Source organism: Bos mutus, chromosome 15, assembly GCF_027580195.1.
Source record: "Bos mutus isolate GX-2022 chromosome 15, NWIPB_WYAK_1.1, whole genome shotgun sequence".
In the NCBI taxonomy this organism is placed as follows: domain Eukaryota; kingdom Metazoa; phylum Chordata; class Mammalia; order Artiodactyla; family Bovidae; genus Bos; species Bos mutus.
The window spans coordinates 25,002,876-25,020,379 of NC_091631.1; the positions used below are offsets into that span (position 1 = coordinate 25,002,876).

General features: G+C 37.9%; 1 protein-coding gene across 7 annotated transcripts in view; it reads right to left on the reverse strand.

Annotated features, from left to right (window-relative positions):
- Positions 1-17,504, reverse strand: part of ANO3 (anoctamin 3) — a 495,323-nt gene that overhangs the window by 110,686 nt on the left and 367,133 nt on the right. For all 7 annotated transcript variants that reach the window (XM_070383648.1, XM_070383649.1, XM_070383645.1 and 4 more), the window contains one exon: positions 11,196-11,240. In XM_070383648.1, the coding sequence (XP_070239749.1) occupies positions 11,196-11,240 (45 nt within the window). The remainder of the gene's footprint in view (positions 1-11,195; positions 11,241-17,504) is intronic.

Below are 17,504 nucleotides of genomic sequence, written 5' to 3' on the forward strand. Positions count from 1 at the left end.
ACAGATCACTTTAGAAAATCTACAGCAATGTGGCTCCACAAACATGGAAACTGAAAAGAAAGAAATGGCTCCAACATACTCAACACACTCAGTTTTAGGAGCCATAGGTCCTATGAGACCAGCAAGGATTTTGGAATCAAGAAAAATTGTGTTCAAAGGCAGCTCTGCATTATGGGTGCTGTAGGGACAAGTTATTTAACTTCTTGCCTTGGTTTCTTCACCCATGAAAGTAATCATACTGACATTGCTAGACAGTTGTGAGTTGGTGTTTTACTTTAAACTTGATTATTAACAACAAGTAAAGTTGAGTCAAGGAGCCTTTGTTGTACTTTCAGGACTTTAATGGACAGTTAAATCACCTGAATATCTTGTTAAAATGCAGATGCTAATTCAACAGGCTTGAGTTCTGAGACCCTGCATTTCTAACTAGCTTCTGTGGTGCTCATCCTGCTATCCATGAACTCAGCTATGTCATACTTATAAAAATGTGCTATATTTATACACTATGAGGTCTATCTTTGGCAATTTTTGGCTTCTTCTGTAATAGTAAGTCAAAGTGGCAGGAAAGAATATTTTCCTAGAGAAGTACAATGTCTCATAATATTTGGTCAACTCTGCTGCTGCTGCTGCTAAGTCGCTTCAATCGTGTCCGACTCTGTGTGATCCCATAGACGGCCTCCTACCAGGCTCCTCTATCCCTGGGATTCTCCAAGCAAGAACACTGGAGTGGGTTGCCATATCCTTCTTCAATGCATGAAAGTGAAAAGTGAAAGTGAAGTCGCTCACTCGTGTCCGACTCTCAGTGACCCCATGGACTGCAGCCTACCAGGCTCCTCCATCCATGGGATTTTCCAGGCAAGAGTACTGGAGTGGGGTGCCATTGCCTTCTCCATTAAAAAATTTAGTACAACAATCTGCAGGCAATGATCGTATCTTAGAAATTATTTCACTAAAGTCTATTATGGTAAAAATACCATGCATAATTTGAAACAAACGTCAAGTCTTGATGTTAAACTTTAGCACGTAAAGAGTTTGGACCTTTTCTTTACCAAATAAGGTTATCATTTAGATGTCAAATCTTTTTTTTTTGGTTTTTCAGGGACCAGAGTGTTTCTTTCTAGCCTAAAATAACACATTAAAATTATCTGAAGAGTCTTTTTTGTTTCTTCTTACTACAAAGAAAGTCTCTGAAATCACAAAACATCACCACATTCTAGCCACTTGTGCACAGACATGTGAAAACACTGAGTGTGTTTTAAAGCAACTATTCTAACTTCTCAAATTCAGCCTAGTGAAGAAAACAATGGTATAGAAGCGAGAGGATGAAATTGCCAGTATGGAAACTGAGCCAAACATTTCCAGTCTTTGAGCTTTAGGTCCCTCATCTGTAAAAACAGGAAGTAATTCCATCTGTCCTACTTCATTAGGTGGCTAGGAGGATCAAATAAAAGAGGCATCTGATGACAATTAGAAAACACTGATAAGCTACAGGACTCAAGGGCCTATTATCTCTGACAAAATTAGACAAACGAAATAAAGTGACTTTTAGATCATCATTGACCTTTTAAAGAAAAATAAATCATATTATCAGCTTAGGCTTTTCACACACTTACTGTGAAGGAAAAAATGATGCCTGCTAATGAAATGCAGTCAGTTCAGTTCAGATCAGTTGCTCAGTTGTGTCCGCCTCTTTGCAACCCCATGAATCGCAGTATGCCAGGCCTCCCTGTCTGTCACCAACTCTCAGAGTCTACCCAAACCCATGTCCATTGAGTTGGTGATGCTAACCAACCATCTCATCTCTGTTGTCCCCTTCTCCTGCCCTCAATCTCACCCAGCATCAGGGTCTTTTCCAATGAGGCAGCTCTTCACATCAGGTGGCCAAAGTATTGGAGTTTCAGCTTCAGCATCAGTCCTTCCAATGAACACACAGGACTGATCTCCTTTAGGATGGGCTGGTTGGATCTCCTTGAAGGCCAAGGGACTCTCAAGAGTCTTCTCCAACACCACAGTTCAAAAGCATCAATTCTTTGGTGCTCAGATTTATTTATAGTTCAACTCTCAGATCCATACAAGACTACTGGAAAAACCATAGCCTTAACTAGATGGAGTTTTGTTGCCAAAGTAATGTCTCTGCTTTTTAATATGCTATCTAGGTTGATCATAACTTTCCTTCCAAGGAGTAAGCATCTTTAATTTCATGGCTGCAATCATGATCTCCAACGATTTTGGAGCCCCCAAAAATAAAGTCAGCCACTATTTCCACTGTTTCCCCATCTATTTGCCATGAAGTGATGGGACTGGATGGCATGATCTTAGTTTTCTGAATGTTGAGCTTTAAGCCAACTTTTCACTCTCCTCTTTCACTTTCAAGAGGCTCTTTAGTTCTTCTTCACTTTCTGCCTTAAGGGTGGTGTCATCTGCATATCTGAGGTTATTGATATTTCTCCTGGCAATCTTGATTCGAGCTTGTGCTTCCTCCAGCCCAGCGTTTCTCATGATGTACTCTGCATAGAAGTTAAATAAGCAGGGTGATAATATACAGCCTTGACGTACTCCTTTTCCTATTTGGAACCAGTCTGTTGTTCCATGTGCAGTTCTAACTGTTGCTTCCTGACCTGCATACAGGTTTTTCAAGAAGTAGGTCAGGTGGTCTGGTATTCCCATCTCTTGAAGAATTTTCCACAGTTTATTGTGATCCACACAGTCAAAGGCTTTGGCATAGTCAATAAAGCAGAAATAGATGTTTTTCTGGAACTCTCTTGCTTTTTCCATAGTCTCTGGTTCCTCTGCCTTTTCTAAAACCAGCTTGAACATCAGGAATTCACAGTTCACGTATTGCTGAAGCCTGGCTTGGAGAATTTTGAGCATTACTTTACTAGTGTGTGAGATGAGTGTAATTGTGTGGTAGTTTGAGCATTCCTTGGCATTGCCTTTCTTTGGGATTGGAATGAAAACTGACCTTTTCCAGTCCTGTGGTCACTGCTGAGTTTTCCAAATTTGCTGACTTATTGACTGCAGCACTTTCACAGCATCATCCTTCAGGATTTGAAAGAGCTCAACCGGAATTCCATCACCTCCACTAGCTTTGTTCATAGTGATACTTCCTAAGGCCCACTTGACTTCACATTCCAGGATGTCTGGCTCTAGATGAGTGATCACACCATTGTGATTATCTGGGTAGTGAAGATCTTTTTTGTATAGTTCTTCTGTGTATTCTTGCCACCTCTTCTTAATATCTTCTGCTTTTGTTAGGTTAATACCACTTCTGTCCTTTATTGAGCCCATCTTTGCATCAAATGTTCCCTTGGCATCTCTAATTTTCTTGAAGAGATCTCTAGTGTTTCCGGTTCTATTGTTTTCCTCTATTTCTTTGCACTGATTGTCAAGGAAGGCTTTCTTATCTCTCTTTGCTGTCTTTGGAATTCTGCATTCAGATGCTTGTATCTTTCCTTTTGTATCTTTCCTTTTCTCCTTTGCTTTTTGCTTCTCTTCTTTTCACAGCTATTTGTAAGACCTCCCCAGACCACCATTTTGCATTTTTTTTCTTGGGGACGGTCTTGATTCCTGTCTCCTGTACAATGTCAAAAAATTCCGTCCATAGTTCTTCAGGCACTCTATCAGATCTAGTCCCTTAAATCTATTTCTCACTTCCACTGTATAATCATATTTGACTTTATTTACGTCATACCTGAATAGTCTAGTGGTTTGCCCAACTTTCTTCAATTTAAGTCTGAATTTGGCAATAAGGAGTTCATGATCTGAGCCACAGTCAGCTTCCGGTCTTGTTTTTGCTGACTCTATAGAGCTTCTCCATCTTTGGCTGCAAAGAATATAACCAATCCAATTTCAGTGTTGACCATCTGGCGATGTCTATGTGTCAGGACATGTCCAATGCAGTCATGGTTGGATCTGAATCACATGATGTGAAGATCTAGCTTATTACTTAATTTCTTTGATTCTCATTCAGTTTTCTCATCTCTTAATTGAAGGGATATCCTGATAACTAGATAGATAAAGCCTGACCCTACAGTGCAAAGTGAAGACTCAATAAAATTTATGACATTAATAAGGAAAAGGAATATCACTACTACTTCTACAACCAACACAACCACCCCCAGGCCATCATTGCAATCTAATGTATTATCGACACTCTACCAAACCAGATAATCACAATGGTGTGATCACTCACCTAGAGCCAGTCATCCTGGAATGTGAAGTCAAGTGGGCTTTTGGAAGTATCACTACAAACTAATCTAGGAAAGGTGAGGGACTTCCAGTTGAGCTATTTAAAATCCTAAAAGATGATGCTGTGAAACTGTTGCACTCAATATGCCAGCAAATTTGGAAAACTCAGCAGTGGCTACAGGACTGGAAAAGGTCAGTTTTCATTCCAATCCCAAAGAAAGGCAATGACAAGGAATGCTCAAACTACTGCACAATTGCACTCATCTCACACACACACTAGCAAATAATGCTCAAAATTATCCAAGCCAGGCTTCAATGATGCATGAACCATGAACTTCCAGATGTTCAAGCTGGATTTAGAAAAAGCAGAGGAACCAGAGGTCAAATAGCCAGAGTCTGTTGGATTATGGAAAAAGCAAGAGAGTTCCAAAAAAACTTCTACTTCTGCTTTATTGACTACACCAAAGCCTTTGACTGTGTGGATCACAACAAACTGTGGAAAGTTCTTAAAGAGATGGAAATACCAGACCACCTGACCTGCCTCCTGAGAAATCTGTATGCAGGTCAACAAGCAACAGTTAGGACTGGACAAGGAAAAACAGACTAGTTCCAAATCGGAAAAGGAGTACATCAAGGCTATATATTGTCACTTTGCTTATTTAACTTATATGTAGAGTACATCATGCAAAATGCCAGGCTCGATGAAGCACAAGCTGGTATCAAGACTACCACAAGAAATATCAGTAACTTCACATATGCTGATGAAACCACCATTATGGCAGAAAGTGAAGAATTAAAGAGCCTCTTGATGAAAGAGGAGTGGAAAAATTTGGCTTAAAACTCAACAGTCAGAAAACTAAGATCATGGCATCTCATCCCATCACTTCATGGCAAATAGATGGGGAAACAGTGGAAACAGTGAGAGACTTTATTTTCAGTTCAGTATAGTCGCTCAGTCATGTCCAACTCTGTGTGACCCCATGAATTGCAACACGCCAGGCCTCCCTGTCCATCACCAACTCTGAAGTTCACTCAGACTCATGTCCCTTGAGTCAGTGATGGCATCCAGCCATCTCATCCTCTGTTGTCCCCTTCTCCTCCAGCCCCCAATCCCTCCCAGAATCAGAGTCTTTTCCAATGAGTCAACTTTTCGCATGAGGTGGCCAAAGTACTGGAGTTTCAGCTTTAGCATCATTCCTCCAGAGAAATCCCAGAGCTGATCTCCTTCAGAATGGACCGGTTGGATCTCCTTGCAGTCCGAGGGACTCTGAAGAGTCTTCTCCAACACCACAGTTCAAAAGCATCAGTTCTTTGGCACTCAGCTTTCTTTATATATAGTCCAACTCTCACATCCATACATGACCACAGGAAAAACCATAGCCTTGACTAGACGGACCTTTGTTGGCAAAGTAATGTCTCTGCTTTTGAATATGCTATCTAGGTTGGTCATAACTTTCCTTCCAAGGAATAAGCATCTTTTCATTTCATGGCTGCAGTCACCATCTGCAGTGATTTTGGAGCCCCAAAAAATAAAGTCTGACACTGCTTCCCCATCTACTTCCCATGAAGTGATGGGACCGGATGCCATGATCTTTGTTTTCTGAATGTTGAGCTTTAAGCCAACTTTTTCACTCTCTACTTTCACTTTCATCAAGAGGCTTTTTGGTTCCTCTTCACTTTCTGCCTTAAGGGTGGTGTCATCTGCATATCTGAGGTTATTGATATTTCTCCCGACAATCTTGATTCCAGCTTGTGTTTCTTCCAGTCTAGCGTTTCTCATGATGTACTCTGCATATAAGTTAAATAAGCAGGGTGATAAAATACAGCCTTGACGTACTCCTTTTCCTATTTGGAACCAGTCTGTTGTTCCATGTCCAGTTCTAACTGTTGCTTCCTGACCTGCATACAAGTTTTTCAAGAAGCAGGTCAGGTGGTCTGGTATTCCCATCTCTTGAAGAATTTTCCACAGTTTATTGTGATCCACACAGTCAAAGGCTTTGGCATAGTCAATAAAGCAGAAATAGATGTTTTTCTGGAACTCTCTTGCTTTTTCCATGATCCAGCAGATGTTGGCAATTTGATCTCTGCTTCCTCTGCCTTTTCTGAAACAAGCTTGAACATCAGGAAGTTCATGGTTCACGTATTGCTGAAGCCTGGCTTGGAGAATTTTGAGCATTACTTTACTAGTGTGTGAGATGAGTGCAATTGTGTGGTAGTTTGAGCATTCCTTGGCATTGCTTTTCTTTGGGATTGGAATGAAAACACCTTTTCCAGTCCTGTGGCCACTGCCGAGTTTTCCAAATTTGCTGGCATATTGAGTGCAGCACTTTCACAGCATCATCTGCCAGGATTTGAAATAGCTCAACTGGAATGCTGTCACCTCCACTAGCTTTGTTTGTAGTGATGCTTTCTAAGGCCCACTTGACTTCACATTCCAGGATGTCTGGCCTAGATAAGTGATCACACCTATGTGATTATCTGGGTCATGAAGATCATTTTTGTATAGTTCTTCTGTGTATTCTTGCCACCTCTTCTTAATATCTTCTGCTTCTGTTAGGTCCATACCATTTCTGTCCTTTATCAAGCCCATCTTTGCATGAAATGTTCCCTTGGTATCTAATTTTCTTGACGAGATCTCTAGTCTTTCCCATTCTGTTCTTTTCCTCGATTTCTTTGCATTGATCACTGAGGAAGGCTTTCTTATCTCTTCTTGCTATTCTTTGGAACTCTGCATTCAGATGTTTATATCTTTCTTTTTCTCCTGTGCTTTTCACTTCTCTTCTTTTCACAGCTATTTGTAAGGCCTCCCTAGACAGCCATTTGCTTTTTTGCATTTCTTTTCCATGGGGATGTTCTTGATCCCTGTCTCCTGTACAATGTCACAAACCTCATTCCATAGTTCATCAGGCACTCTATCTATCAGATCTAGGCCCTTAAATCTGTTTCTCACTTCCACTGTATAATCATAAGGGATTTGATTTAGGTCATACCTGAATGGTCTAGTGGTTTTCCCTACATTCTTCAATTTAAGTCTGAATTTGGTAATAAGGAGTTCATGATCTGAGCCACAGTCAGCTCCTGGTCTTGTTTTTGTTGACTGTATAGAGCTTCTCCATCTTTGGCTGCAAAGAATATAATCAATCTGATTTCGGTGTTGACCATCTGGTGATGTCCACGTGTAGAGTCTTCTCTTGTGTTGCTGGAAGAGGGTGTTTGCTATGACCAGTGCATTTTCTTGGCAAAACTCTATTAGTCTTTGCCCTGCTTCATTCTGCATTCCAAGGCCAAATTTGCCTGTTACTCCAGGCGTTTCTTGACTTCCTACTTTTGCATCCCAGTCCCCTATAGTGAAAAGGACATCTTTTTTGGGTGTTAGTTCTAAAAGGTTTTGTAGGTCTTCAAAGAACCATTCAACTTCAGCTTTTTAGCATTACTGGTAGGGGCATAGACTTGGATTACTGTGATATTGAATGGTTTGCCTTGGAAACGAACAGAGATCATTCTGTCGTTTTTGAGATTCCATCCAAGTACTGCATTTCGGAATCTTTTGTTGCCCATGATGGATACTTCATTTCTTCTGAGGGATTCCTGCCCGCAATAGTAGATATAATGGTCATCTGAGTTAAATTCACCCATTCCAGTCCATTTTAGTTCGCTGATTCCTAGAATGTTGACATTCACTCTTGCCATCTCTTGTTTGACCACTTCCAATTTGCCTTGATTCATGGACCTGACATTCCAGGTTCCTATGCAATATTGCTCTTTACAACATCAGACCTTGCTTCTATCGGACTTTATTTTAGGGGGCTCCAAAATCACTGCAGATGGTGACTGCAGCCACCAAATTAAAAGATGCTTGATCCTTGGAAGAAAAGTTATGACCGACCTAGACAGCATATTACAAAGCAGAGATATTACTTTGCCAACAAAGGTCCATCTAGTCAAAGCTTTGCTTTTTCCAGTAGTCATGTATGGATATTTGAGTTGGAGTATAAAGAAAGCTGAGTGCTAAAGAATTGATGCTTTTGAACTGTGGCGTTGGAGAAGACTCTTGAGAGTCCCTTGGACTGCAAGGAAATCCAACCAGTCCATCCTAAAGAAGTTCAGTCCTGAGTGTTCATTGGAAGGACTGCTGCTGAAGCTGAAACTCTAATATTTTGGCCACCTGGTGTGAAGAACTGACTCATTTGAAAAGACCCTGATGGGTGGGAAAGATTGAAGGTGGGAGGTTAAGGGGACGAAGGAGGATGAGATGGTTGAATGGTATCAGTGACTCAGTGGAGATGAGTTTGAGTAAGCTCTGGGAGTTGGTGATGGACAAGGAAGCCTGGCATGCTGCAGTCCATGGGGTCGCAAAGAGTCACACACAACTGAGCAACTGAACTGAACTGAACTGAACTGAACCAAACCTTTATCACATTAGCCATTTTGCAAACTCAAGATTTTATGGCAAAATGTGAAGATGACTTCTAACAGAGCTTTAAGTTTATTTGCTAAAATCAGTGCAGAGCAGAGAATTCAAGGGAACTTGAAAATAAATCTGGATTAAAGGGTCAAAAGAACTTGTCAGAGCATACCAGCTATAAAAGTTAGGGCATGAGATGCAGGGTTGGTGAAAAGGAGTGATAATGAAATCATTCCTTTTCCCTGATCTGTAAAACTGGTTATGCTTTGTTATGCCTCCCTAAAGGGTTGTTTTGAAACTGCTTTGAAAATTGAATATTAAATTGCTTTGTAAACTAATTATAGATAGCAGCAATGCTTGAACTGTATTTTTATATACATATTCTGTCAATATGCCTGTAGAAACAATGATCTTCAAAGCCTGGATAATTGCCTGTACCTATTTATCCCCTAATGTTTATTGGCCAAATTACCCATGCACAAAACATTTCTCCCACATCAGAAAAGGGAAAGCACAGTGCCATCTAACTGCACACTCTGACTTTTGCTTCCCTCTTTCCAACTGTCTACAAATTGGGTTTTATAATTCTATAACAATGATGACGCCCACACACACATGCAAACATTTAAGTTTACTTTTCCAAAGGCCAAGTTTTAAGAAAAATCAAAATCAGTCATTTCCTTAATTGAAAATGTAAACGCAAGCAAATACCAAGACAATCATTTTTTTCAGTTTAATATCATGTATTTTATAAATTTGCCTTTCCTATTTATTTGTTACCCTCCTCATATGCATCCACTAACACAAGAACAAAGAAAACTATTTGTAATATGTAAATTGTAAGTCAGTAAGCTAGAGTACCACTTAAAATAAATTAACAATCATTTGGAATAACTGGTAATCTTATTTTAATTTCATAAAATGAAAGAAAAAATAATAAACACAAAAGAAAATAAAACATATTATGACACATAATATAGTGTTCATTTTTCTAGTTTACTTCTGTTTGACCAAAATAGAAAAGAAAAGCATTTTCTACTATTAAAAATGTTAAAGAAACAGAATTTAGAATACATATTTATCAGGAATTCTAAACACAAGTTTACTCTAAAACTAAATTACGACGGCATGACATAGACATTTGTCGCCAATTTAATATACAGGATTTTATCCTTCTGTAAGTCTCTGAAAGGAATACACCTGTATAGCAGAAAATCCACCACTTACATAGTGGCAAAAATCCCACTAATTCTATACAGCACCCAGAAGTAAACCCAAATATGTTTTCTCAACACAATCCAGTATTAAACAGGCATGTGTAGAGAAAAACCCACAGTTGTATAATTATGTAAAATCCCAATGAATTTGCCCTTGTTATGCGAAACTAACTTTGGAAATTTGCTATATAGACCAGGAACAAATGAACACAAGTGAAATGATGAATGCTCACAGTAACTCTGAGTGTGTCAACCTGACAAACAGAAAAATCTGACTGGCTAAGGAACATCATTAATTTTATTAAAAGCCATTTAAGTTCTAATTCCTTTTAACATCCATCCAAATTTCAAGTTTTCCCCCCATGATTTGCTTTTGTTGTCACCTATTCCAACCACACTCAAATTTAGTGTTTAAAGGAGTATACTCTTCTACTCTTGAATTCAAAATGTTCCTGTTTTAAAGTTCTAAATTATATTTAGATATTTCTTTGGTAAAAGAACTAGATTTATTAAATTCTTTCCTGAAACGGTCAGATATTTACACTGTATTTTTCTAGTTTCTGTGTCATTCTGATTTGCAACGTCCTGCAGTATCATTCACTAGAGCCTACTACATGACATTCACATTCTGCTTTGGTTAATTGATTTTTTTGCAAGGAGCAGAGCAGTCAAATATTATAAGCCTTTTGTTTGTAGAGTTCATTAAATGAAAGCTCATTTCCTCCAGTGAAAAGGGGCCAAGGCAATTCAGGTGGGAGGGTTTCTTGTGTCTCAGGGTTATGTTTTAATTATTTCCTTTGCCATAGCTACTGTTACCACAATACGTAAGGAGATGTTGTTTTGAGATAAAGCTTTTAAAAAGAAGTTTGCTTTCAATGCCAGAACTGAAAGAGAGTCAGCTTCAGCTCGTGGAATAAAAGTAGGTACGTGATACAAAAGATGCTGTACGGCCTTGGGAAACCACTTCATCATTCCGGATGCTAATCTTTCTTTTACCATCTCATCAATAAGAGGCTTGGATTAGATGATCCAAAAGGCCTCTACTGTGTCTATTACTTTAGTGGGTCATCATTTACCTATAATCCTGGCTTTATAACTATTTTTAAAATTAAAATCTCCTAAAACACTAACTAGCAATTAAAATCCTTGTTCTATAATATTATATAAAAGGAGGATTATAGGAATGGCAATGGCAAATAGAAAAAAATAGATCATGATTTTAAGCATTATTAAATTTGGCATAATCACTTTGGAAATCTCTTGCATAAATAATAAAGTTCCCCTTTGTAAAATTTACAACTGCTGTTACAGATAATCAAATGCATTTTTATTGTTTTTCCCAAATGACAAATTGGTTATAAACAAATTACATATCACCCACCAACCTGCCCATTGATTTGCTCCTCCGGTCAGTGTAATAAGATTTTTTCCTAAAAAAGAAAGAAAGAAAGAAATCAGCTGAGGAAAGTCACATGAAAATCGTGAAATCAGAGAGTGACAACATTCAATTATACTGAGCATTTCAATACTCTCATTTTCACATGCTAAAGAAAGACATGAAATAAACCAGTATAACAGGAAGAACATTTCCCAGGTGTCTCAGTGGGTAAAGAATCAGCCTGCAATGCAGGAGATGCAGAAGACATGTTGTTCGATCCCTTGGATTGGAAAGATCCCCTGGAGGAGGACATGGCAACTCACTCCATAATTCTTGCCTGGATAATCCCATGGACAGAGGAGCCTGGTGGGCTACAGACCATGGGGGTTGCAAAGAATCAGACACGACTAAAGCGACTGAGAACACACACAAATAGGAAGAACGGTGAATTTGCATTGTTTTAATTTCAGACCCTAAGTTACTAATAACAGAGACACTTCATAAATCAATAGATCATTTTTGAACATTTGATTTTTTTTTAAGTTTAAAAAAATATTTATTTATTTGGCTGTTCTAGGTCTTAGTTGCAGCATGTGGGATCTAGTTCCCCAACCAGGGATCAAATTCAGGTGCTCTGCAATGGGAGTTCAGAGTCTTAGCCCCTAGGCCACCAGGGAAGTCCCTTAATTATCTTTTGAAAGTCTGTCTTTTGCTGCTGCTGCTGCTGCTAAGTCGCTTCAGTCGTGTCCGACTCTGCGCGACCCCATAGAAGGCAGCCCACCAGGCTCCCCTGTCCCTGGGATTCTCCAGGCAAGAACACTGGAGTGGGTTGCCATTTCCTTCTCCAATGCAGGAAAGTGAAAAGTGAAAGTGAAGTCGCTCAGTCGGGTCCGACTTTTATCAATCCCACGGACTGCAGCCCACCAGGCTCCTCCGTCCATGGGATTTTCCAGGCAAAAGTACTGGAGTGGGGTGCCATTGCCTTCTCCGTCTTCATTGTGTAGTCTTCTACACAATGCATATTAATCAGAGCATAGGCTTGTATGTTCTACAAAGTCATCTATCCATCTAAACACATATGTACTGAATATTTCTGATATTGCAAAGAATTCTATTATAACCTTAATATTATAATTAGAATTATATTATAATTAAATTATAACCATTAAAAATTTAGAGAAAAAAGAGGGTCTTTACCCTCAAAAAGCTACTTTACAGTTGAGGAGAGAAGTGATAGTTATAATAAAGTGTGATAACACAGTAAAACAGAGAGGGCTATAGAAGTACCTAGGAAGGGATCTCATTTAGCCTTTGTAGATGTAGGAGAAAGGAGATAGGGAAGCCTTCATCACTATGTGTTATCTGTGCTGAGTCTTAAATTCAACCTTGTTGAATGACAGGAGTCTTCTAAACGGAGTACTTAGGACACAGCATTTTAGCCTGAGGTAGCTCGGAGAAGGCGATGGCACCCCACTCCAGTACTCTTGCCTGGAAAATCCCATGGACGGAGGATCCTGGTGGGCTGCAATCCGTGGGGTCGAGAAGAGTCGGACACGACTGAGCAACTTCACTTTCACTTTTCACTTTCATGCATTGGAGAAGGAAATGGCAACCCACTCCAGTGTTCTTGCCTGGAGAATCCCAGGGACGGGGGAGCCTGGTGGGCTGCCATCTATGGGGTTGCACAGAGTCGGACACGACTGAAGCGACTTAGCAGCAGCAGCAGCAGCAGCACATGAATGGTTATGGGAGCAAGTGAACCATTGTAAAATTCAGGGAATTTTTACTAATTTGATAATTGCCAGCATATAAATTGCAAGTTGAGGATCATAAAAAGGTGAGGGGATAATGAACAAGGCATATATAATGAAGGATCTTAACCACTGATGCTAAGGTTTTGGACTGAAAGATATTGAATGTATTAAGTAAATGTGTACCATTCTGATTAATTCACACTCTAGAAGATTCTCACTAAATCTACATCTTGGAGCTCAAGAATCTCATTTGGGACCTTCTAAAATGCCTCTTTACCCCCACCCACCAAAACCCATTCCAGAGAATCAGAAGACTCCTCTGCAGTGCATGTGGTTTCTAGAAAGCAGGGCTGAGAGTCAGTACAATTGACATTTAGTCCTGTATTATTAACTGCTTAGAAAACCTGAAAACATTCTGAGCTACTGTATTTCATAGCAATCACCAGTCACAATCCTAGAAAAGAATTTTAACTTGTCCCTGACACACTCTAACACTAATTATAAGTATGGAGTTTGAATGCTTGCTCTGCTTATCCTAAACTCACATTTAAATACCACTTCCTTTATTTTTTTCAAATATACACAGGTTTGTGTGCATATGTCATTTACTCCCTATTGGGCTATAAACCCATCTTCACTCTAAAACTCTCACATCATTTACCCCATTATTATATAACTGTTCACTGACTATCTTATATAGGAGATCGGGCTTCTTAAAGATGCCAGTTTCAGTTCATCTGACTTTGTGTATATGGTATATTCTTTGGTAAATAGTAATGAGGATTCCCATGACTGATGAATAAATGAATGAGCTTTTAACTCACAGCTGCATTTATTTCCTTCAGTGCCTGAGGGTACTTTCAATTTAATAACATTTACTAAATAAGGTATATCTTTAAAAAACTACAAATGTAGAAATTAGTTTAAAATAATTGTCAGTGTCAAAAAAATCTAGGAATGTGATTAACAGATGATAAGGATTATGATTACTATAATTATCAGTTGTGGATATGGTAAGGAATAACATAAAAAGACAAGGGAACATTGAGACTAAATGTTATCCTCTTTTTATTGTTACTATTTTGAAATATTTCTTTCAAGCATTTTTAAAAATTTTGAAATGCTTTCGGAGAAATAAAAAACAAGTGAAGGAAGAATATCATACAAGATGAATACATGTGGTTTTTAGACCATAAAAACAAATAAAATTAAGAGACTCACTTTTCCCAATTAACTAACATTCTAATTACCAGTCAAATCTAGGATGAACTATGTATGACAATTAATGCTGTAATGTCCTCTTACTTGAGGATTGGTTACTGTTTATCTTGAGGACATGCCCATAATGGCTTGTATCTGCGGCTGTATAAAAGGGGGAGCTTTCTTTCTGTCTTTGCAATCTCAGTGAATTTCCTGTGACGCAAGCCGCATTTGGTTTAATGCTTATTTATGATAAAAAGGGTGATCTTTCTCTCGTATCTTTGTGGAGAAGTTTCTTTACTTGGGGAAGATTTAGTTCTTAATTACATTCCCCTAACATATACGAGTGAACCTTTAACCCACTCAGTCAATAATAACTTGCAATTCTCCTTAGTCTTTCTGCATAAATGAACCTGCAGGACCAAATTATTTCCACACACAATCTTCATTACATAATTTATTAACTGCATATTGTTCATTGACAGAGCTTTCTTTATTTTCCCTTATTTTTTCATTTGAAAGATCCTTCTATTTTACACCTTATGTCAAGACAGCATTTTTTTTTGTTCCATCATAAGTTTATTTTTTTTCTTATATGATATTGTACATGTTTTAATGACATTCTCCCAAATCACCACCACCGCCCCCCGCACAGAGTCCAGGACTGTTCTGTACATCTGTGTCTCTTTTGCTGTCTCGCATACAGGGTTGTCATTACCATCTTTCTAAATTCCATATATATGCATTAGTATACTGTATTGGTGTTTTTCTTTCTGGCTTACTTCACTCTGTATAATAGGCTCCAGTTTCACCCACCTCATTAGAACTGATTACAGTCACTCAAAATGATTTATAAGTAAATCATTATCTCAATCACTGTTTCCAACCAGTGTTTCACATAGCCAGTGGCCACATGTGAAGATGTTTGCAGGTCCAAATGAGAAGGACTGTCATATGAGAGGGACCCTGGCCCCTGCTCCTTGTTAAGCGAAGCTCCTGTACTTTTATCTATTTTACACACTGGGGTCTCTGTATGTTATTACATCACTTTATTTTTGAGTGAGTTATCCTTTGCATACAAAGGCAACAATAATAAAAGGTTATTCTTAGTTGTTTTAAAAAATTCTCCCAAATTTGCTCTGATTAAAACATTTGTGGGAATAAAAGCTTGAGGAAAGACAGAAGGTTGACCCATATTGAACTCAGTCTGAGAAGCTACAGGATGACTGAATCATCTTAAATAGGCTTGCCCACTTTAATATAAGATGGGTAAGAATGAATATGAATCACCTTGAATAAAAAGAAAAGTGAGGAAAGTGGGAATTGATATTTATGTAATATAGAAGACACACAAAGTCATTCCTAATAGAATAAAAGATAGAAAATGTGGGATATTTTAATTCTCAGATTTTTTTGGTTAGTTATGAAACATCAAGTCCAGTATGCAGGCCATTTTAATCAAGAAAAGAAATAGCTAGACAATTTAGATATACAAAATTCTATATATGCAGAATATTCAAGCATAGGCTCTAGATAAAATGTTGAAGTTTTGTGTTCAAACAGTAAGTTAGCAGAAAACTTTTGTAGGAAGGGTTATAACTCTAATAATTTTTTCTGAATAAATTTGCAGGTTTTCTTTATGGAATGCAATATAGGTTTCACTACTGAATATGGAATAGTCAAGCATGCATATGTCCCTCTTACATAAATTTTTTTAAAAATCTTGTCTTGAAAAGAGATATGCATTTTTCCTATTTAAGTTCTTTGATGTCTATCCATTTCTTAATTTTAAGACAATATGTATGTCTATATATGTCCTTAAATATGATAACAATTGACATTTGGAAATTGAGCTGACAATCATGAAAATACTTTGCCACTTATTTTATACTTAAATAATATTCCCTCTTTATGAGCTGACTGCTATCCCAAATTTTAGGCATACCTTATAAATAAATCAGAAGTTGGTTACTAAGGAGTTGGTTAATGCTACATCTATTATTAAAGTAATAGGGAAAGATGTTGCAAAAGAACTCCTCATTCTAGAATTCCTCAGAATGTTTTCTCAAGAACATCATCATATTATGATTTAAAAAATCCATCATTAGATGAAAATTAAGGCAAGGTTGCTCTGTGTAACTGTCTGTTGAAATTTATAAACAATATAAGAATTATAAAAATACTAAAATCCTCAAGACAATATTTCTCTACCAACTATAATAAAATCACTTGGGATGCTTGTTAAAAACGTATATACCCAATCTTATCCTCTGGGTGTAGGTTCTAGGAAACTTTACTTTTGCTGAGTTTCCCAGGTAATTTTGATGTATTCTGAAGATTGAGAATCACTTCTCTAAAAATTCCTACAGTAAATAAACTTATTGTTTAACTTTGAATTTCAAGAACATATTTGGTCACAGGATATTTTTCTTTTACTTTCTCTTGAACCAGTGTTCTTTTGGCATACTTTGGAAAAGCTATATATTTTCTAATATTTATATTATTAAATCAGAAGAATCACAATTGCATTTTTCAAAGTTTCAGTAATGTGGAATTTGTAAACATTATCTTGAAAAACATAAAGAAGAAACTTCAGCCACAGCATCAATTAAAAGAGACAGTAACTATATATATTTCATATTTCTTTCTTTTGATGTATCATAACTCTTCTTTCAAATGCAATCTTATCAGAAAATAAAAATGAATATCATTTATAACAGCAGAACGGTTTTAAAGAACTTCTAAGGAAAAGACACGAAGAAATAATTTTGATACAGATTTTTTAAAAATTATGAGAATATTGATTATTATTTAAATTAGAGTTCCTCAATAGTTATCTGAAAAGTCAAGAGTAAGGGAAATGAGAGGAAAAAGGCCAATATGCTGTAACAGATTTTCAATTTTTAAAAATAATACAATCCAACCAAGATGGTGGAATGAGTTATATGAAACTTGTGACACTAGATTCTTTTGCCATTGTCTTTATAAGACTTTTTCCTGATACACTACAGCAGAGTGGACATACTTGAATAGTACTGTTAGGGGAAGCACCCTGATTGAAACCGCCTATCCTGGCCAGGCACCATCGTAACCATCTGCATGAGTTGTTTTATGACAGGAGGTCCTGGTAAGGAACATGGAACTAATAAGCCTCCACCAACCAGAAGAGTTCGGGAAAGGTCAAAAGGAGACACCACATGTCCGACCACCTCCCAGAATCCTTCTCTCTGGCATCCATCTTGGAAGGACTCTGAGTCAGTTGATTGGCTAAAGACAATCCGAAAACTAATCCCATCACCATAAAACCTGAGACTGCAGCCAGAGCTGTTCTCCTGGGTTCCCTTACCCTACTGCTCTCTACC